Here is a 21,789-nt window from a genome sequence, read left to right on the forward strand (position 1 = left end):
ATGGGATTCTCAGATAGTCTTCATAGGGCTAGAAGAAATTACTGTAACCTAGTTCCAGGGCTAAGCTTCTTGTTGAGAGGATTAGATTTCTTGTGTTAACACAATAGTTTAAGTCAGCAAGTTACATTGCCCTAACTTTTGAGCAGGCACGATGCTAGATACCAAGAATGCAAATGAATGATAGGAAGCTTGCCTTTGAAATGTTTATAGTCTATTGAGGAAGAAAGACACAGAACAGATGATTTCAATAAAATGTGGTAAATGAAATAATGGCGGTATGCCTAGGATATAAACGGAAATGCTTTGGGGATGGCAGGCATTTGGCCTTCAAATACATTCATGCATTGATGGGATTCAAATCCTCCCCTCTAAGCAGGCTGGAATTCGATTCTAGCTATTTGGCCTCTCTGCCAGTGGTACTGAGAGATAACACTGGTTTTCCATCGGGGAAAATATATATACACACACACACACACACGAACATATATACACACACACATATAATACATATATACTACATATACATATATAAATTTATATATATGTGCACGTAATGTGTATTGTGTATGTATATATGATATATATATATATATATATATATATCACTGGAACAAGGTTTACAAATCATTACGATTTAAAAATTAGAGGGTATAGTATCCATAATAGGTTTATAATGTGTAAGAGACGTTTGCAATGGTAATATTTGAATCAAATACACTGATTGAACTATTTTATTTTCTTTGCCATAATTTTTTAATAAGCTAAACATATTCTTTTAATATTTGTAAATAATAAACATCAATAAGTCTATTTTGGCTCTCATTTATCACTGTTAAATTGTGGGTCAAGTCTATTTGCTGTTGAAACATTTTTCTATAATATTTACATATAAATATTTGAGACAAGGTCTCACTCTGTTGTCCGGGCTGGAATGCAGTGGTGTGTGATTACAGCTCACTGCAAACTCTGCCTCCCGGGTTCAAGTGATCCTCCCACCTCAGCCTCCCGAGTAAGCTGGTACTATATACGTGTGTGCTACCACACCTGGCTGATTTCTGTATTTTTTTTTGGCAGAGATGGGTTTTTGTCATGTTTCCCAGGATGGTCTCGACCTCCTGGGCTCCAGTGATCTCCCACCTTGGCCTCCCAAAGTGCTGGGATTACAGGCATGTACTAGACTTCCTTTTAAATATATTTTCCCCACCGTCAGAAGACATCAAAGCTTAGATTGGCCACAACACCAACAAAGACCATTAAGCATTTTCATGTACTTCAGGTGTTTAAGAGAAAGAGCAAGCATTTGGGAAAGAGGGTGGGATCACAAATTACTATACCCCATGTTAAAAATATTTTCTTGCCAGGTTTGGCGGCTCATGCCTGTACTCTCAGCACCTTGGGAGGCTGAGGAAGGAAGATTGCTTGAGTTAAGAATTTGAGACCAGCCTGGGCAACATAGTGAGATCCCATCTCTACAAGTAATTTAAAAATTAGCCAGGCATGGTGGCATGCACCTGTGGTCCCAAACACTCAGGCGGCTGAGGTAGGAGGATCGCTTGAGCCTGGGAGTCAAGGCTGTAGTGAGCTGCCATCATGCCACTACACTATAGCCTAGGCAACAGAACAAGACCCTTTCTCAAAAAATAAATTAATAAATAAAAGTATTTTCTCAAAGAGAAGAAAAACTAGACCTTTATAGTAAATAAATAGATTTGCAAAACTCAAGAGCCATTAACATTACCATTTAAGAGGATTTTGTGAGAATATGGTGAAACTGAGGGAAGGTTTGATCTCAGTTATTCTAATCTGTTTTCCCCTGAAGTAATGGGAATCCCATGCCAGTTTCATGGAGGAAGACTGAGCTAATTCCCTTAGGCCACATTACTGATGTTCCCGCTGCAAAATCAAATCTGTCTTTGATTTATCTTTTGTGCTCTTGTTCTTTATTGATATGTCCTTTATGCAGCTGAGAAGACTGCAACTTCAGTCTTTCTCTGCTGTAACTGTAAAGTGCTTTTCCTCTTGAAGAGTTTCATGTAATTCTGATGGGGCAGCTTCTGAGGAAATAGAGAACCATTATATGCATGTTGGTCCAAGGAGATGTGTTCTGAAAAGATAGCCTGCTGCCTTTGGCTCCCCTACCCAGAGGAGGAGAAGTCAGGGTCTATAGTTCTTAGAGCCCCAGCAGACTGTAAAACTGGCAGGATTTTCTACACCACCCAAATTGGTGGCTCACAAAAAACCAGGAGGGATGGATCATAATTTCATTTAGAATTGTTTGACTAGCACTTGTTAACTTTATTAAAATAGCAAATACAAGTAAAATTCTATGGTTTTGAAAAAAATTATACCGGGCATATTTTCATTAACTCACATTTAATAGACTTAATCATCTTTTAAACTTACACAATTAACTTAAATACACCTTTTTTTGCTGCTATTCGTAATGGATACATCAAGGATGATGGTGTAAGTATAAGCCTTACTCAATCAGCACTGTTAATAGAACTGACAGCGTGAGTCGTGCAAAGAACATTGAGAGGAGAGAAAGAGAGAGCTGAGAAACTCAGCTTCTGAAGTTGGAATGGTTATTGGCTTTTGAACAGCTTGTGAACTATTCCTTTGTCAGCTTTAGAATGAATGAAATCTTTGTCCTTTTGTTTTTGTTAAATACAGGAAAGTCCAAGAAAGGTATGACAACCTCCTTGTGTGGTGTTTTTGTTTCCAGCAAATATTGAAAGGTCATTGTCAAGTCATATTTAAGAAATGATCAGATTTAACACTGTGCAGTGGTGGATTTTTAGTCTAATAATTATTTCTTTTACACAATAGAGAAAAATTGTTGCACATTTGCAAGAAACACAATGCTGGGTGCAGCTGCTGTTCATTCACTGGCAGCTGCATGGCCCTCTTTGTTTTGGCTTTTAATCGCAAGGTCAGACCCTGCAGGAAACATGAGTGCTGTGGAAGCATTGTTTTGTAAGATTCAGAATCATATAAAGAGAATAGAGGGTATTGTGATGTATATGAGCTAAGTGTAAACCATGATTCTCCTTTATCAAGGACAGGTATAAATAAGGCAGGCTACAGTCAAAGGATGAAAGGATTTAGGAAGCTCCTACTTACTCATTTCATTGGAGTCTGTTTTCTAAGAAAGACTTAGTGGAGAGTGAAGTATAGTTTAAATGATTGGCTTGAATAAGTAAGATGGTTATTTCCTGTGGCTAGGTGGTAGAGATGTAGGATGTTAGACGATGTGTTATAAAACTTGATGAACTGTGCTTCAAATAATTGAATGGCATTTTACAAACCTGAGCTCTTAAAAACTATTTGCTATTGTCTGTTTGGAAAAAGAATTGTTTGATAGATATAATCTGTTTTTATTCTTCCTATTTTCTGGTTGATGAATATGTGTGAAAGATTTATTTGTCTTGTAACAATCTTTTTTGACTACGCATGTATCAATTTTTTTTAAGGTTTCTTGAGTTTTTCTCTGTAAACTTAGATTTAATCTGAAACTGTGAACATCATACCTTGTTAATTAAGTATTGCAACTAACACCATCAATGAGTGCATGTTGGAAGTGTTGTATGTTTTTCTTGCCCCCTTGTCATCCTTTTTGATCTTGTATCTTTTTCCCTTTCTACAATCATTCTTCTTCTTCATTCCTGACTTGCCCTGTGCCCTCTTCTTCTGGCTGTGGACTGTCGTTAGGAAGAATGAATTCCTCAGCAGGTGAGCTATGACAGGCTAAATTGATAGAAATACTGGTTAATTTTATCCTCTTAACCCCAGGTTATACTTTTAGTCATCTCACTTTCTATATTACAGCCCAGATAGCCATGTAAAAGTATATACCACATATTGGGAATGTATTGGCAGGACTCTACACATTGCGTAATTGTTAACTCACAAGAGACTTTTCAGGTCCGATTAGCCAGAATTAATAGAGACCGGCATTAAAAATAATAATAATAAATGGGCCTTGTACATTTGGTCTCTTGGCTGTCCCAGGCAGTGAAGAGCTGAGCTGGTTTGGGTTCCTTGTGTGGCTATGATTAGGAACAAGCCTCAATTAGGTCTTGCTTTATACATCTTATAAACTACCCCTTCAAACAGCTATTTCTGTCTGGATAGGAAGGATTTAGTGCATTTTCAAGGCCCTTTTTACTGTTTTAGTTGCTTTCCCACTGATTAATGTTATTCTTGCTACATAATTAAAAAACAGAAACCAAATAGTCTCAGGGGTTGGGAAAGTCTCATTTTTCCCAATCTTGTTTCTTTGCTCCCCCTCAAAAATTAGATGCATTCCACTTCCTTATTGGACTATTTATATAGAATATATAGATGAAAAGATAAATTCGTTCAGTGACTATTTATCTTATGACATCCACATGCTAAATAAATGGAGGTAAACTGTGGTGCACAGGACATCTGCATCCCCTTTCCTGATAAAGCTTCCATGAGAGTGGAGGCCTAGGCCAGTTTACTGCCATTCTAGTGTTCCTTCACTGCACCAGCATCTCTCCTTGGGCCTCCTACCAGGTTACCCAGCCCCATCCCCTGATCTTCTATGATGTTTCCTCTGTTTAAAATATCTATGCCTTTGGATGGCCAGGCCAGAGCCTGAATCCCAAAATGAGCTCTTTGGAATCACACTGGTTCAATTGCAGGATCACAGGAGAGGGGCCCATGCCCATATTGATAATTGCAGGGGTTACCTGTTTTTGGGAGATTTGTTCAGCAGGGAGGAAGCTAGGCCAGGTGACAGTGGGGTTCACTGAGGTCAGTAAAGTGTTGCCAGTAGGCAGAAATGAGTAGCTGCATGAGGTGAACTTTTCTACTCACATTGGATTCATGGGAAATAAAAATCCTGGGTTGGGAAAGAGATGCTTATTATCGGCCTCATGCTTTTTCGTTTAAGTTGCCATGAAAATGTAAAATGCTTATCCTACCACCAGAATGACTGGGAGATTCAGTCGTAGAGTCAAACCTCAACAACTTGTGAGTTGGTCTGGGGAATTAATGTTCACAACCCTTAGCACAGTACAAATTGTAATGTAGCTGGCCCTTCTACATTCACCTGAAACATCTGAGTCATTTTAGTTTACTATCTCCTTTACCCATAAGTTCTATTTTGTTATTCTGTGATACTTTTGGAAAAGTAGCCAAAAAACAACAACAAAAAAAAACACAACCCTGGAAGATCTGAGGAGCAAGACATACAGTTCCCTTAACAAATATGCTCACCTTTGTCCTGCTTTTCCAAGAGGGTGGTAGTTGCTTCATATGAGTTGGTTTTTCCTCAATGTGGAAAACTCAGGGAGAGGAAGAGGTTGTGGCAATGTCACTCATTGCCAGAGAGATAATTCTTGTATGTTTTAAATTACATGGCTGTCATTTAGGGATTTGTTTTTCATACTACAAGGAAATATCTTCCATGTAGTTGGTGCCAATGTGAAACTTTTCTATGCCACAAGCCTTTTTTTGAAATCATAAGAAAATATACATGTGTGACCTTTTCAAATAATTTCTGTTGTTTTTTTGTCATTTGCATAATAAATAATTGGAAACAACTTAAAAGGAGCAATTAGTAATTCCAAAAGTTCAAGTATCAAAGGTAAATATTTGAGTAATGAATTATTTTGCCTTCGTTAAAAAAAAGCGCAGTTTCACGCATATGACTATACCAGCTTCATTTAATGCTGTGTGGATTTATCATTATAATTCATGATATTCTATTTAGTCTTGTGGTGTGCTTTTATGTTTTGCATCTTCCCTTAGCTAAATGCTATATGGCTTTAAAAAATATGTTTATATTTATAATTTATAATGGCAGATTATATTAAAGTAACTTATTTTCCCAGAAATGTCTGAATCTGAAATAACCTATTTTCACTTAAATATCTAAAACCACTCCAAATACTAATGGTGTGAATACTCTGCATGAAACTAAAACCATTTTACAGAAATTTTGACATATAGTGCTTTGTTAAGGCATCATGGATGTGGCTTCTATTTTTAAATGGAAATCTTTAATCAATAGCTGAGAAAGCCATTGAGAATTACTTCTCTTCTTTCATCCTCTTGCCTACTATTGACCATTTCATTACTACTAAAACTTTCACTGAAAGGTAGGTAGAGCACACAAAAAAGAGGAAATTCAAATGGTCCAGTTGTGAACTCTGAATAGCTCTGGTAATAACTCCCTGGGTAATGGAAACTATTCGAGTAGACATTCTCTTATCAGGGAGAAGGAGATTACAAACTCTAGTACTGGCTAGAGAAAAGTTTTTTAATGAATTGAGGAATTTGTTAATCAATATGATGCCTGCTCCTGAGTCTATAATAAATAGAGAATTGAAAAGAAGAAAATTTGACTTGTAATGCCCTAAATCAGCGATCAGAGAGCAAGCCATCGCAGTAACACAAGGTAAAGCCAATAACCTAAAGTGCCAGCTGACCAAGCACCAGGGTAAAGAAAAGACCTCTTGGCCGGGCATGGTGGCTCACACCTGTAATCCCAGCACTTTGGGAGGCCAAGGCGGGCAGATCACGAGGTCAAGAGATCGAGATCATCCTGGCCAACATGGTGAAACCCCGTCTCTACTAAAAATACAAAAGTTAGCTGGGCGTGGTGGTGCACACCTGTAGTCCCAGCTATTCGGGAGGCTGAGGCAGGAAAATTGCTTGAACCCGGGAGGTGGAGGTTGCAGTGAGCTGAGATTGCACCACTGCACTCCAGCCTGGTGACAGAGCATGACTCCGTCTCAAAAAATAAAAATAAAAAATAAATAAAAGACCTCTTATTTATGGTGCTTTTCGTCCTACTGATGCCTACATTTTCAAATGGTTGTTATCAACAGCGTGTGGAAGGCTGATTGTTATGGTGGGAAAAGAAGAGAGCTAGGGTAATTACAAGGAGCACAATCATTGGAAGGAATGTTGACTCTGAATTAAATAAGTAATTGACAGACAAGAACAACTGAAAAAGAGAGAGAGAGAAAATGGGAAAAATGTGTAGTTTGGATCTTAACAAGATTAAAAGTGTCAGTGATAATATATGAGTTTCTGAAATCCTACACTTGAAAGATTCCACCTGCTTTTTTATGACCAGATGAGTGCTCCTTAAGTTGAATACCATTGAAGAAATGCCTGCCCTAAAACCCTGGTTTTGCTTGTCACTAGGAGGCATCTTATTTTCACTTGAACACAGCTATTTCTAGAGGATTCAGGGCCTTTGATTGTGTTTCTGTTTGGTTTCTTTTGTGTTTGTGTGTTGCTGGTTGTGCTGAGATGTAGGAATGCCATAGGAAAGTGTCAAGTGATCCTGCTGAGGGGTAAGAGACTCAGCAGACTACTTCATTCAAACTGTTGCTTGCACTGAGCGTGGTGCTCTTTCTTTGATCTTCTTGGCTTCAAAACAAATTAGACCAAGGCCCAAGCTTCATAGGCAGATGTTTCTGGTTGCTGGCTTGTGTCTGTAGACGTTTAAGATTCAAAGACTGAAAAATGAGGCAAACTAACATATTTATGGCTCCTTCCTTAGGTTATAATCACCAACAGATGAGTGAAGGACACAGGCAGAAATCTGAATTTTACAACCGCACAGCATCTGAATCAAATGTCTACTTGAATAGTTTCCATTATCCAGATCATAGCTACAAGGACCAGGCCTTTGATACTTTGAGCCTAGATAGCTCTGATAGCATGGAGACCAGCATCTCTGCTTGCTCACCTGACAACATCTCTAGGTAAGATTTATTTATGTGTAAGGTTTCTGGTTTGGGAAAGAGACTACTGCTCACAAAAAGTAAAGCCATCAATTTGGGAACTGTATATGCACAAGCCCAAATTTTTGAGACATAGAGGGTCTATAATGCAGAAGAGGGTTGGTGTCATGATGGCCTTTGAAAGTAGTTTCTCTTATCTTGTGTAACTTAGCTAGTCAGGCATCATATAATCTGTTTCCACCTTTATCCTGTTTTTCTCCACTTGAGCTCAGATTTACACTGTGCTTTAAAATTTATTTCCTTCTGTTGGTTAGCTCTAAGCTCCACTTACACTGCTTTTGATTAAAAAAAGAGGGCCCGCCGGGCGCGGTGGCTCACGCTTGTAATCCCAGCACTTTGGGAGGCCGAGGCGGGCGGATCACGAGGTCAGGAGATCGAGACCACGGTGAAACCCCGTCTCTACTAAAAATACAAAAAGCTAGCCGGGCGTGGTGGCGGGCGCCTGTAGTCCCAGCTACTCGGAGAGGCTGAGGCAGGAGAATGGCGTGAACCCGGGAGGCGGAGCTTGCAGTGAGCCGAGATTGCGCCACTGCACTCCAGCCTGGGCGACAGAGCGAGACTCCGTCTCAAAAAAAAAAAAAAAAAAAAAAAAAAAGAGGGCCCAGGCACAGTAGCGCATGCCTATAATCCCAGCACCTTGGGAGGCCAAGGTGGGTGGATCACCTGAGGTCAAGAGTTCGAGACCAGCCGGACCAACATGGAGAAACCCTGTCTCTACTAAATAAAATAAATTAGCTGGGTGTGGTGGCGCATGCCTATAGTCTCAGCTACTCAGGAGGCTGAGGCAGGAGAATCCCTTAAACCCGGGAGGCGGAGGTTACAGTGAGCCAAGATTGTGCTATTGCACTCCAGCCTGGGCAATAAGAGTGAAACTCCGTCTCAAAAAAAAAAAAAGAAAGAAAGAAAAAGAAATGAAATAATTTCCAACAACAGTCAGAACTTTGGAGGATTTCTTACCCTTGTATTTGTTAAAAGGAAGCTTTTTGCTATTCTGTATGTTAAAATTTTTGTAAGGATTTAAGTGTTCACATTTGTATTTATACTTTGAGACAAGCAAAGGTGGTCTTAACATATAAATCTGGCCATGGTGCTCCTCCTTTTCTAAAGTTTTGATGTCCCACTACGTACTGTCAGATCCCAGAACCTGGCACTCTAGTTCCCCCCAACTCCCTTTCGTTCTCCTGATACACCTCACAGAGCTTAATGATTGAGAGGATGAAGAACTCTCAAATCTCTGTGCCTTTGACTGTATTGGTTCTTAACATTTTCTCAAAGGATAAGCACAAAGTCAGGGCTTAGTAAGTTAATAATGATAATGGTAATAATAAGTATCCGTGTAGGTAGTATTCAGAATACTCTTCTATAAGCCAATTTAATAATTTTAGCAGAATAGAGATTTTATGCAGAATTGACTCTCAATTGTCTGTTTTCTGTGACCCAAGACCTATTTTCTGAGCATTATGTTTGTCTACACTGTAAATAATGATATTGAAAAAGCAAAAACATTGTCTGACTCATGTAACTTTCTGGTAGTCACAAAGTGATGTCTCAACAAAAAGTGAAGGGCAAATGTACCCACAACTCTGAGTAATCCTATCATCCTACAAATATTTTTTTGTGACATAATAAACCACGAGGCCAAGTTTGTGTGACTAGAATTTCAGCATGGAATTACCTCATTAATAGGCTTATAATTTGGGGATATTTTAGTACATAAGTTAAAAACAAATCTTAAGCAGAAAAGATTTTTTAGTTTTTTACTCTTCTTTCTACCAATCTTCAAAAAATTCCCAATTAAGGATGCTTTATCAAAATACACATTCCAAACATTAGTTCCTCATAACCTGCTTCCCTGGTGTTTATCACTTACTTTCCATTATAATAATGGGTAAGAGCTTATCTTTGAGTATCATGAATTTTGTTTTAAAGTTGATGGTACAGAAGAGAAATGCCTGTTTCTCTCTCCCCTTTGCACTCCACCTTTTACAGGCATCTTCTACTTCGGCTTCAATTTTTTGACATTCAGAAGATCCCATAAGACAATGACATTAAATACTATTAGTAGTTTCTGACCATGGGGATTAGTTTTCTGCAGTTGCCAGCACCACAGAGTCAGTTTTGTGTAAAGCAACCATGGAAAATGATCATGGCCACACATAACTACTTGTCAGGAATTACCATTTTGCAATAGTGCTATCATAGAAAGAATTAAGGGACAAATGTGTCTCACCACACACACACATACAAAAGGTAACCACATGAGGTGATAAATGTGTTGCTATTATTATTATTATTTTTGAGACAGTCTGGCTCTGTTGCCCAGGCTGCTGTGCAATGGCGCAATCTCAGCTCACTGCAACCTCAGCTCACTGCAACCTCTGCCTTGTGGGTTCAAGCAATTCTCTCGTCTCAGCCTCATGAGTAGCTGAGATTACAGGTACCCACCACTACATCTGGCTAATTTTTTTTTTTTTTTTTTTTTTTTTTTTTTAGTAGAGATGGGGTTTCACCATGTTGGCCAGGCTGGCCTTGAACTCCTGACCTCAGGTGATCTGCCCAACTTGGCCTCCCAAAGTGCTGGGATTACAGGCGTGAGCCACGTTAATTAGCTTAATTGTAGTAATCATTTCACAATGTATGCATACATCAAAGCATCATGTTATATACCATAAATATATACAAATTTTATTTGTCAAGTATATGTATGCTCAATAAATCTCATGGTGGGGGGAGGAGGGAGGACATGTAAGCAAAGAAAATGGTAAACAGTGAAATCTAAATAAACATTGACTATATGAAAAAAAGAGATAAATGGGGATTAGGCTATTGGTGAGTTTGTTTTGACTAACTGGCGAGTTTTCAAGACCTGAAACTTAGTGAAATTCAAATTATTTTCAAATTAATGAGAGATATAAAACATATATATTTGATGTCACAAACTACACTATAGAATATAAATATAATTTTGTGCCCTTATATGTCCTGCATGCATGTCTTTGGCTTTCTCAGTTGGGCCAATGAAGTTTATCCCTTTCCATCCATGAAGTCAGGTATTCACAATGAAGGAGAATAAGAATTCCTGTACAAAAATTAAAAGATTCCTTTCCCTTGGATTCTTGCTAGCTGAAGAGAACAGAACTTACTCTTTTGTATCTCCTCACTGGCTAATGGAAATAATGAGAAGTTATTGCCATGTTCTTCTCTTTCATGTGGGAGAAAACACCTGGCTAAAAAGTGGTTCAAGGTTACTCTGCAAAGTGCAGCCTAATTGTTAAGCTTATAAGGATCTGGTATTCCTAAGACAGTTCACTCTTTAATGGATGTGTTTTGTAATGGGGCTGTCAGTACCGATTATAGAATAAACGGTACGCCCTGTGTTCTCTCCAATAGAACTCTTAGCCCTAGGTTTAAACCATCCTAGGTTTGATTTGCAAAAATATAATTTGAGAATACTATCTTAATAATTATCTATAACCAAGAAGGCTCTGATTCTTCATTTTTATATGACTTTTTAATGAATTTATTTTTATATGAATGTGTCTAACAAATGTGTATCCCTACTCTATGTCAGGTTCTATGTTACAGGGATACAGGCACGAAAGTTGGTCTATCTGTCCTCAAGAGAGTCTAGTAAAGAAGACAGGTACTTAAATGAGTACACAAGTACACATGAATTAGAAACAGCATATGGTCCCCATAGCTGAAATAGCAAAGTAAATAAGTTTTGACCTAGATTATAGTCTCTCTTTTCCAGAACAGTCAAATAGAATGTAAGCAAGTGGAAAATAGAAGTTCCTGTTTTGTGTTAAACATTTTCAAGTTTTCACTTTGTCTTTTAGTTACCCTGACTGTTCTTGCACCTTTCACTCCCTTTCGTTTCATCTTTCACTTGAGTGATGTCTTTTCCATCATTTCTTTTGAAGCTCTTAAATCTCTTTATACAGTTTTCTCATTGGTATCATGAGGGGGTACTCTTCACAAAACTGGCTGCCATCCATCCATTGCACCTATAGGAGAAGTCATGTTTTAATTGGCATCATGATTTAATAAATAAAGTGTCCACACATATAAAGGGACAACAAAAAGTAGCTCATAATACATATTCCGCAACTGAATAAAGTGACTCCAAACATTAGGTGTCATTTATATAGAACGTTGGTGGTAGTCTTGTTGGTCTGATATCTTTAAGTCATTAAACTAATGGGAAGGGCTGTCATGGGCCATTATTTTTAGACTTTGGAGGAAACATTTGGAAGTCACACTTTGTAAGATTTGGTTTTGGTTTATTTACCTATGAGTAAAGCATTGCATTATTTTGCTTGCCTATATTTTGTCTTCTAAACTGAGGTAAGTCAGTGTCACCTACAATTTTCAGAGTTGAATTGATTTGGCTCTTTGGTCCAATGACTCGTAAGTAACATTCTTTAAATTATATATGCTTGGATTTTGTCATGCACCTCCCTTGACCCCGTGTGTGTGTGTGTGTGTGTGTGTGTGTGTGTGTGTGTGTATTAGAGAGACTTCTCAGTCTAAACCAATATTCTTAAAAGGCTTTGGTGTTTCATTCAGTGCCAGCACTTCAAATATTGCTAGAATAGAAGAAATGGAGAGACTTTTGAAGCAGGCTCATGCAGAAAAGACGCGGCTGCTTGAATCTAGGGTAAGCTTCATATTTTCATGCCGGAGGTCTGTGATACCGTGGTGCAGGAGCCCTGCACTTGGCATCAGACAATACTCCTCCTTAAGGAGCCATGTGTTCCTGGAATAATCACTCAACCTTTCTCAGTCTCATTTTCTTATCTGAAAAATAAAGGTGTTAGATGATTTCTAAGGCTCTCTACTGCAGTGGATTTTCCATAACTTGAAATATATATATAGTATTGACATAGACCAAAATGAATGCCTTGTGTTTTTTTGTGTGGTTTTTTTTGTTTGTTTGTTTTGTTTTGTTTTTTGTTTTTTGTTTTTTTGATGGCTGCTTTGTGTTCCTGCCAAGGAGCAGGGAGGAATGTCATGTCTTTATGCATTATTTCTTCCTTCCCAGTTTGTGCTAACTGCACTATTTTAATATTTAAAATCCCATGTTTTTATGACTCTATTTCAAGTCAGAATCTGACTTCCTTAGGAATCCCCCAAAATGCCTTTGCATCCTGCCCTGAAGGGCACCTCCTTTCCTTTTCTAACTTCCCCATGTGCTTCCTCTGTGACCTTCAGCCAGGAAACTACAGAGCAACAACAGGAATTAGAGGGACCATGGCCTTCAGTTAGAAGACAGTAGTCAAAAGACAGGCTAAATCACATGATAAGTGCTAGGGGACCGTTTGTGAGGCTTTTTATTTAAAATGGGAGAGTTACTGGTTGATATGAAATGATGAAATAACTGAATATATTAACAAGCTGGATTTTCACTGAAGACCACAATTTAATTGTTAATTAAATTTAGTGGTTGCATTTCTGCTGATGATGATTTTGGAAGTTATACCAGGCATGGTTATGAGTTGTTTTCTTGTAGGTTATGTATTATAAGAGACTGGTCTACAAACCAAGATTTGTCTAGTAAGAATTGTCTTTTTTATATTGATTGGAACCATTCAAGTATAACCAGTATGTCTTAAAATAATCATTGTTATGCATAATGCTTAGGAACGGGAAATGGAAGCCAAAAAACGAGCCCTGGAAGAAGAAAAACGACGCCGAGAAATCCTGGAAAAACGATTACAGGAAGAAACTAGCCAGAGGCAGAAGTTAATAGAAAAGGAAGTAAAAATAAGGGAGAAACAAAGGGCACAGGTTGGTGGGTCAATCTGAATGCATATGGGCAGGTTGCCCCCTTGTGGCAGTTCCTAGAAGACAGCTATTCTGTGTCAGGATGCTTTCGTGGGCACTGAGCATTAGCACTTGACATGTAAGGGTTAAGAGAAGAGTGTGCATTCCTGTGCAAAAAAAAAAAAAAAAACGTGAGTTCATTTAAAAACTCTTAGGGAACCACCAACCAAATGACACTTTTCTTTAGTCATGCATGGAACGTTTTGCCAGTAGCAGCACTTTTTCTTCCACCCATTCTTTGGAGTACATTTTAAAAAGAGAATCTTTTTTGAGCAGCTTTTAAAAATGCAGCTGGATTTGCTGCTGAAAACAAATACAACATTTGAACTGAAACCTTTGCTTCGGGAATGGAAGAGGTTCTACTAAGCCATCTTTTACAAGCAAACAATCTAGAGCAGTGTAATTTTTCACCAAGCCCAGTGTCTTGGTCATGGTGGTAGTGTTTTGTTTTTTTTCTGAGCACTGTATTGTCACATGTGTTCCCTTTGCTACAGTAGTCCTCAACACCTGTGCACAAGCTTTTTGTATTCAAGCAAAGTTTGGAGAAACCACACATTTTGTTTAATGTCTTATCTTGGTCATTGTAGAATTTGAATCTCTGTTCTTGTCACTGTAGCTGCTTACATAATATGTTTTCTGAGCAACTAACATAAAGTTTTGTTAAGTACTATGTAATTTAAAGCTCAACTCTATTTTATCAAGATTCACTAGACTCAAAGGCAAAAGATACCATTACTTTTATTCTTTGTGGTTGCTGGCCGTTTGATAGTATAGCAGTTAGAGACTATCTTTAAGACGTTGTGTGCTTTGAGGTATCAGAGTAAGCCTGTAGCATCTGTTACAACCAAAGTACCACACAATCAAACGTTAAGTATTGAAGGAAAAGTAGAAAGTAAAATTTGTTTATTTTATTTCATCATGCCAACCCTCTGCCAAATTTTGACTTGCAGTGAAAGTCATCCATGCTTGTTTACTATCTGAAGCCAAACCAAAAAGCACAATTCTATTTTAATCCTGATTATAAGTGTTGCCTTCAAGTATATAATTAGGTCATTTCCCCAAGGCAAAGAGGTGGGGTTATTTAACAGCATAAAATAAGACACCATTTTAGAACTATCACCCGTGGTGATATATGCTTCCTAGATTGGACGAGCTTTCATACCAGCCATCAGTAACATAAAAGACATCTAAATACATCCCTTTGGCATCTGGTCCTGGACAGTTCATTACATTAGGTCCAGTTTTGATTCCACTTCTGTCTTTATTTTAGCTTTACTTTTCAAAATATAAATCTCTGCCCTCAATTTCTATCAGAATATATGTAAACTGACAAGTACAGCTTTGTGGGATCCTGTGGGGGCCGTACTTACTAAATAGTGTTCAATCAATCATGTCATGCTTGAGATTACTTGAGAATGATTGTTAAGCTGTGGCAGGGACAACTTCTGGAAACCTAACAGTGGAGCAGTCCTCATCTGCAAGGAGCAGCCCAGAAAACTTCATGCTTCATTACAAGAGCAAAGTACATCTTTTAAGCTAAGATAAATGACCATTTTTCATTTTCTCAACTGCCCATCTAAAGGAATAGAATAAATTGTCCCGAGTTTATATGCCTCTCCCCTACATATTACAGCATCTTTCTGAAAATACTATCCACTTTTTAGACTCCAAATCATAAGTGCTTTGTTTATCTTAAGCTCTTTTAATCATATGGGCATTTTAAAGCTTAGGTTTTACAGTTAATTTCTGCTTCTAAACATCTGTGACCTGAAACAAAACAAATAATTAGCTATAGATGCAATGGGTTTTGCACTTTCCCAGGCTCGTCCTTTGACACGCTACCTGCCTGTCCGGAAGGAAGACTTTGATTTGCGGAGCCATGTAGAGACTGCTGGCCACAATATTGACACCTGTTACCATGTGTCAATCACAGAAAAGACCTGCCGAGGATTCCTCATCAAAATGGGTGGGAAAATTAAAACGTGGAAAAAACGTTGGTTTGTTTTTGATCGGAACAAGCGAACATTCTCTTATTATGCAGGTGGGTGATAAAAACAATTTAAGCCATATACTCAAATCAAGAACCCCCTGTTAAAGAGCAAAGGCAACTGAAATTCAGTGAAAATAGGTAGGTTGATACGTAACAGAATTAATGGCAATATTAGATTTGTAGGTGTATGTTATTTTATATTTAGATTATACAGTCCATATGATGTGAATTTCCTTTCTAGAAATAGTAAACATTATATGTTACTTTAAAAAGTGTGAAGTGGTCTATGTTGCTTCTGAAGTAAACTCAGGTCCCAATAAATATTAAGTAAAATTTATTCTTTAGATCAAAATATTGCCTTTTATTTGTTTTTCTGTTTTAATCCATTCTTTATTTAGGTAACAAGTTGTTTATGTTCACTGCATTTTATGAAACATCACAATATCTTACTAGAAATACTATCACTATAGGGTGGGAGCAGAAAAAAATATTGCCTTTCAAACCACCACACCAGAAAAGAAAGGGGGGGAGGTTTGTGATTGATTGATTGTCATATGTCCCATTTAAGTCAGACACAATTAGGCAGCCATAGCTGAAAATCATTCAACTATTGTTCATAAACTAGAATGGTCTTTTAAGCACAGAGAGTAAAGCTCATTGGTAAACTAGTGATCAGTAATATTTATTAAGTGACTGAAATATTTTTGGATTCTTAAATGTTGACTGACAAGAAACATACCCTACCGAATCTTATATAAATGCAGGAATATTAGTGTAACTGGCATACTTATTAAGAACCTCTTATTTCCTCTGGGATCACATACAAAACATGTCCATTTTTAGTACAAGTATAGCTCTGCTTTCTTTGCAGCTGCTAAAAAAGAGTGGTGTCATGCCAGATATTATGAAAAAACCCTGTTTTGCGGTGACTATCAGTATTTATGAGCATCACCAGGAATAGTAAAATGTATTGATGCAATAAAGTATAAATAACAGTCTAGTCATTTAATCAATCCAGTGAGGTCAGGTTATATTTATAAGGAGAAGTGTGAGAAACCAAGCAGCCTGTGGAAGAAAGGAAAGAGTGGCTCAGGAGCCCCAGAATTTGGGTGAGGAGCCGGTAGGGGAATGCCTGCCTTTCACCGAGGAGCTCTTTGGGTGAGGATCCAGTTACTGCAGAAGTTAGTGGCCTGAAGCCAATGGCCTGCCGGTCCCAGGTCCCCTGCTTTGCCTCTCTAAGGCTTTCTGTCGTTGAGTTTTATAAACATCCAGAGCAGCTTTCTTCAGTTAATACAATTTGATGTCTGCACACTGCATAAACAAAACTGTATGATGTGGTATTGTCTTCAGAAAACCTCACCCAGAATTTTCCAAAAATACAACTTTAAAGAACTTCAGACAAAAACTGCTTCACTCTTCTTCTGTGCCCCTGTTCTCTGTGAGCCTTATTTCATTCTCTCATCTATCAGCCAGGTGAGTGGTTTCATGCCCTGGCCAGCTGCTTCAAACCTAAGCTCCAAGCTTCAGACCCACGTAAATGTGTCTTTGCAAACCGAAACTTCTGGTGACTGATTTCAATTTTTAAAAAATACCAAAACCTTCTTGGTATATGAAAAATTACCGAGAACCCTAATTTTAAAAAAACAGGCAAAAATCACATTTCATTCGCTTTTTAATATGTATTTATGATATAACTGGCTGGTGAGACCTAGTTGGACAAACGCTGCTCGTTCGGCTCTGTTTACGGCCATCACCTATCAGCTTTGTCCACTCCTACCCCCACCCCCGCTTCTCATACACAACAAGCACAGGAATAGACCAGTCCACAGGCAGTCATCCAGATCGCAATTTAGGCTGTACTTAACCCTACAGGAGTCACGTCCCTTCTGCTTGTCAGTGAGGGAAATGGCCGTGTACTTGTGAAGGAGCTGCAAATGTGAAAGCTGAGTGGCAAAGTCCCAGGACTCTCTGTTATTCATGGCCCTGGCCTTTGTCTTTGGCCTCCTGCATATTAACTGGGATCTTTAGGAGAGTCTCTAAAGAAAACCGAGGCCTAGAAAATATGTCTGCAAATTGATGGCATAATACTGAGAGAGACAGAATGCGCAGCGTTATCTCATCAATTTACAATCTCATCATTGCTTCTCTTCGCTCATAATGTGGCTGTGAGGCTTATATTTTTCAGAGTTCTTTCTCATGTATGAAGTGCCCTGCAAACCAAAGTTTCCTTCTGCTTGCTTGAAACACTGGCAAGATTTGCTTTTATCTCCAGATTTTATTTTACATTTGCTTTCAGAAAACAAAGTATTATTGTATTCTCATGAATTACTGCAATATCATTTCCAGCAAATGTTTGAGAGATACATTGACCTTGTCTTTCACAGAAACTGACTGAAACTTACTGAACATGGTATCAGTTAAAACAGTGTTTCACAAGGAAGAGGAAAAACAAAGAAAAAAATATGGTCCATGGGCAAATAGGTTAGGATATTCTGGATTAAATGCAATTAAATAGTTTTACTCTCTGCTGAACTTTTCAGGGCCATTATTTTTTAGACTAGCTTTTTGTAGTTAAAAAAGGACATTCATCTAGTAAAAAATTCAAAATATAACAAAAATTTGTATGATGAAAGTAAGTCTCTTTTTCATCACAAAAGTTCTGATCTCTCATTTTTAAGCCTGAAATATTTCAGATTTTCTCTATTCACTTTTATATATGTTTCAGTATGTATATATTTTCTTTCTTTCTCTTACATATTTGGGACTAAGTTATTCATTCTATTCATACCCTATTTCATATAATAGTATTTCAAGGGTTTTTTCCTTAGGAGCAGATACAGATCTACCTCCATCATTTCAGTAACTTTGTAGATTTCATTGTATGGCTGGTCTATAATTGAATCAGTCTCCTATTAAAGCTCAAGCAGATCTTTTGCAACCTTGTGCCACAACAAACACAAATCCATGTACATTTATTTGCACACACATGAGATCTTATACAGTAAGTAGAATTGCTTAGTAAGGGCCGGGCGCGGTGGCTCACGCTTGTAATCCCAGCACTTTGGGAGGCCGAGGCGGGCGGATCACGAGGTCAGGAGATCGAGACCACAGTGAAACCCCGTCTCTACTAAAAATACAAAAAATTAGCCGGGCGTGGTAGCGGGCGCCTGTAGTCCCAGCTACTCGGAGAGGCTGAGGCAGGAGAATGGCGTGAACCCGGGAGGCGGAGCTTGCAGTGAGCCGAGATTGTGCCACTGCGCTCCAGCCTGGGCGACAGAGCGAGACTCCGTCTCAAAAAAAAAAAAAAAAAAAAAAAAGAATTGCTTAGTAAGAGGATTTTTGTGTTTTTAATTGTGTTTGTTTTACCAACTGTCTTCCAAAAGAGGCTGTCTTATTTGCACTTCCACTACTAGGGTAGGATAGAGTCTCTTTCCCTGCCTCCTCATTCATGCTTTTAAAATTCTTTAATATGCTGTCATGCACTGTGATCCTTGCAGAGTTTGTTACAAAATATTTCAAGGACTTAGTAGATCACAGAGTGGTGCTGTATGTTTTGAGTCATGTTTTGGTTGTTTTTGTTTTGCTTTGTTTTTATGGTAAATTTGATGAAATCTTTGAAAACAGTTTGGAAATTGTTGCATTGCAGACAAGCATGAAACTAAATTGAAAGGAGTAATATACTTTCAAGCCATTGAGGAAGTATATTATGATCACCTCAAGAATGCTAATAAGGTAAACATCAGTTTTCTAAATTCCTACAATTTGAATGCATAATTAAGAAGGGAAAAATATTTCTGGAGTCTAAGAAGTTTGAAGTGGATGTTCTGATATAACAGATAGATATGATCAGGATGGCGCTGGAAAAGTAAACACGAAGTAAGTGGGATGGCTGTTCTTTTTGAGGAAAAAAACATAGCAAATTGAGGAAATATTCTGGACATAATGGTTTGGGAAACCCTGTGAAGTGACTCTGCCAGGGTTCTAAAAAGAAGCTACCATATAGTTAAGAGGGGGATCATGAGCAAGTCCTAGTAGGGCTAAGAATAACAGCTACTATTTATTAAGCTCCTACTCTCAGCTAAGTACCCTGCTAGAGCTTTACAAACTAGCTGCTGAAATAATTTATGAGTTCTGTCTGAGAGTTCTTGTTCAGAAAAATGGTCAGTCCTGAAAAAGGCTCTGGGACAGGTGTGTGAGTTATAGTAGAGCAAAAGTAACGCCTTTGTAAATTTAATAAATTGAAAATTTTGAAGAAGTCATCACATGTCTGTGTTATTTAATGTTGTATTTTAAGATGTTTATTTTACATTCATTTTCCTTTTTTGAATTTTAGAGTCCTAATCCGTTACTCACCTTTAGCGTCAAGACGCATGACAGAATCTATTACATGGTAGCCCCATCGCCAGAAGCCATGCGGATCTGGATGGATGTTATAGTTACGGGGGCAGAAGGTTACACTCACTTCTTGTTGTAGTGAACTGAGGCAACAGTCTACTTCAGGGCAGACGGCAATAATCTCTTACAAGAATGAAGCCATATTCGACCCCAGATGAGAAAACCCAACAGGTCCATCCCTTGAGCTGTAAACACTCAGAACTCCTTTCATATCAAGACAAGTTATTTGTAAAAAAGGAAGAAGGGGTTTTAATACAAACCTTATAATAAATAGCAAAATAATTGAAGCTTCCATGAGAAAGAAAACACTATTTTGATAAATTGGATCACTTATGGGAACATTTCTTATAAACTGTTTTTAATCAGTTGTTGGATTTGGTGAAATAAACTAAACAGGTTACAGAATATCTGTATGTACTTGGAAATACAGAATAACTTTATCACCCAAATCATTGGCATTGACATTATTGGTAATCAACTGGCTTTTTTTAAAAAAGGTAGCATTTTGTTGACAGTTATTTTGTAAACATAAGCAAATAAGGGCTTGGAGGGAAATACATTTTAGGAGGAGTTTTGCCTTAATTTTTTAAGTACTGCACCAAAACCAAAGACCTGACCTGACTTCTGTGGAACAGTAGTAACTGCAAGTGATGAACTGCATTTCATATTGTTCTGTATATTTCAAAATGGTATTTTGATGCCATCAAATGCCCAGGAAATTGACTTTGCAGTGTCACCACTGGTGTAAGCTACTATATATATATATATGTAGTAAACCACTTTTTGTAAAAGAAGAAAGAGCAAAAAGCTGTGCGTTTTAGAAAAAAAAAGCCATGTTACGCAACAGGCATTCTGTCATGTTGAACAATTTTAAATAAAGAGAATGTCTGGTGTTAGGAGCTTGTTTTGCTGAAGATTTCTCCCTTCCTGGTGCTGAGAATAAAGGCAACCAGTAGCCAATGTCCTTTAGATTGTCTGATTTCTTTTTGTTGTGGAGCACACCTCCTAACTGCTCCCTCGACATAACTATGAAATCATAGCTCTGTTTTCACCAAAGAACAGACCAATTAAAATACTTATTTGCAGAAGTGGTGTAGTTCTACAAAACAGCAAATGAAGTTCAACTTAATATTCTTTGTAATGTATTTTTTTTTTACAATTAGCCTTTTTTTAAGTTAATTTTTGTCAAATGAAACGACTTCAGGCAAGTCTCTTTTATAATGGTTTTTCAAGTGCCATTCTAGTTTATCATGTTTTGCATGTTTGAAAGTATGAATGTACTCTTTCCTAAAACATGGCAAATGAATAGATGTAGAGAATAACAATATTACTTACAAGATGAAATGATTAGATTAGAAGTGTCCCTTTATTAAACTTTGTCAGCCTGACTGGGTACAATTCTTTTGTTAATTTGCAGTGTGGTTTGTATACACGTATACGTATTGTCAATAATAAGATTTTGCAACTGGATGACACAAGATTTTACTTGAACAGTGAAGGACAAAAATCATGATTGTGGAAAATATTTTTAAAATCTGATTTTGCAGCGATCACTTTTAAACCCTGTAGTGATGTAAGACTAAAATATAATTGCTAAGATTTTGTTGGTTAATGTAAAGATATGACTTTTCTGCACTGTACTCTCTTCATAGGATTGTAAAGGTGTTCTAATCCAATTGCATGATGTAGTAAGCCTCTTAAATATGTGTGTTAGATATATTGAGTTTGGATTAAAATGTTGACCTGATTTCACATTTGAAAATAAACTCATCTCTCATTTTGAAGTTA

At 37.7% G+C, this 21,789-nt stretch overlaps 1 protein-coding gene across 7 annotated transcripts in view; it reads left to right on the forward strand.

Annotated features, from left to right (window-relative positions):
* The window catches only part of PHLDB2 (pleckstrin homology like domain family B member 2), a 238,032-nt gene extending 216,243 nt beyond the window's left edge, over positions 1 to 21,789 (forward strand). For 5 of the 7 annotated variants that reach the window (XM_063630643.1, XM_063630642.1, XM_063630648.1 and 2 more), the window contains 7 exons: positions 3,712 to 3,732; positions 7,547 to 7,751; positions 12,360 to 12,450; positions 13,434 to 13,580; positions 15,438 to 15,657; positions 19,253 to 19,338; positions 19,940 to 21,789. In XM_063630643.1, coding sequence (XP_063486713.1) covers positions 3,712 to 3,732; positions 7,547 to 7,751; positions 12,360 to 12,450; positions 13,434 to 13,580; positions 15,438 to 15,657; positions 19,253 to 19,338; positions 19,940 to 20,080 — 911 coding nt within the window. In that variant the 3' untranslated portion in view covers positions 20,081 to 21,789. The remainder of the gene's footprint in view (positions 1 to 3,711; positions 3,733 to 7,546; positions 7,752 to 12,359; positions 12,451 to 13,433; positions 13,581 to 15,437; positions 15,658 to 19,252; positions 19,339 to 19,939) is intronic. The other 2 variants (XM_063630646.1, XM_063630647.1) reach the window with 1 other exon arrangement.

Source organism: Symphalangus syndactylus, chromosome 21, assembly GCF_028878055.3.
Source record: "Symphalangus syndactylus isolate Jambi chromosome 21, NHGRI_mSymSyn1-v2.1_pri, whole genome shotgun sequence".
Taxonomy (NCBI): Eukaryota; Metazoa; Chordata; class Mammalia; order Primates; family Hylobatidae; genus Symphalangus; species Symphalangus syndactylus.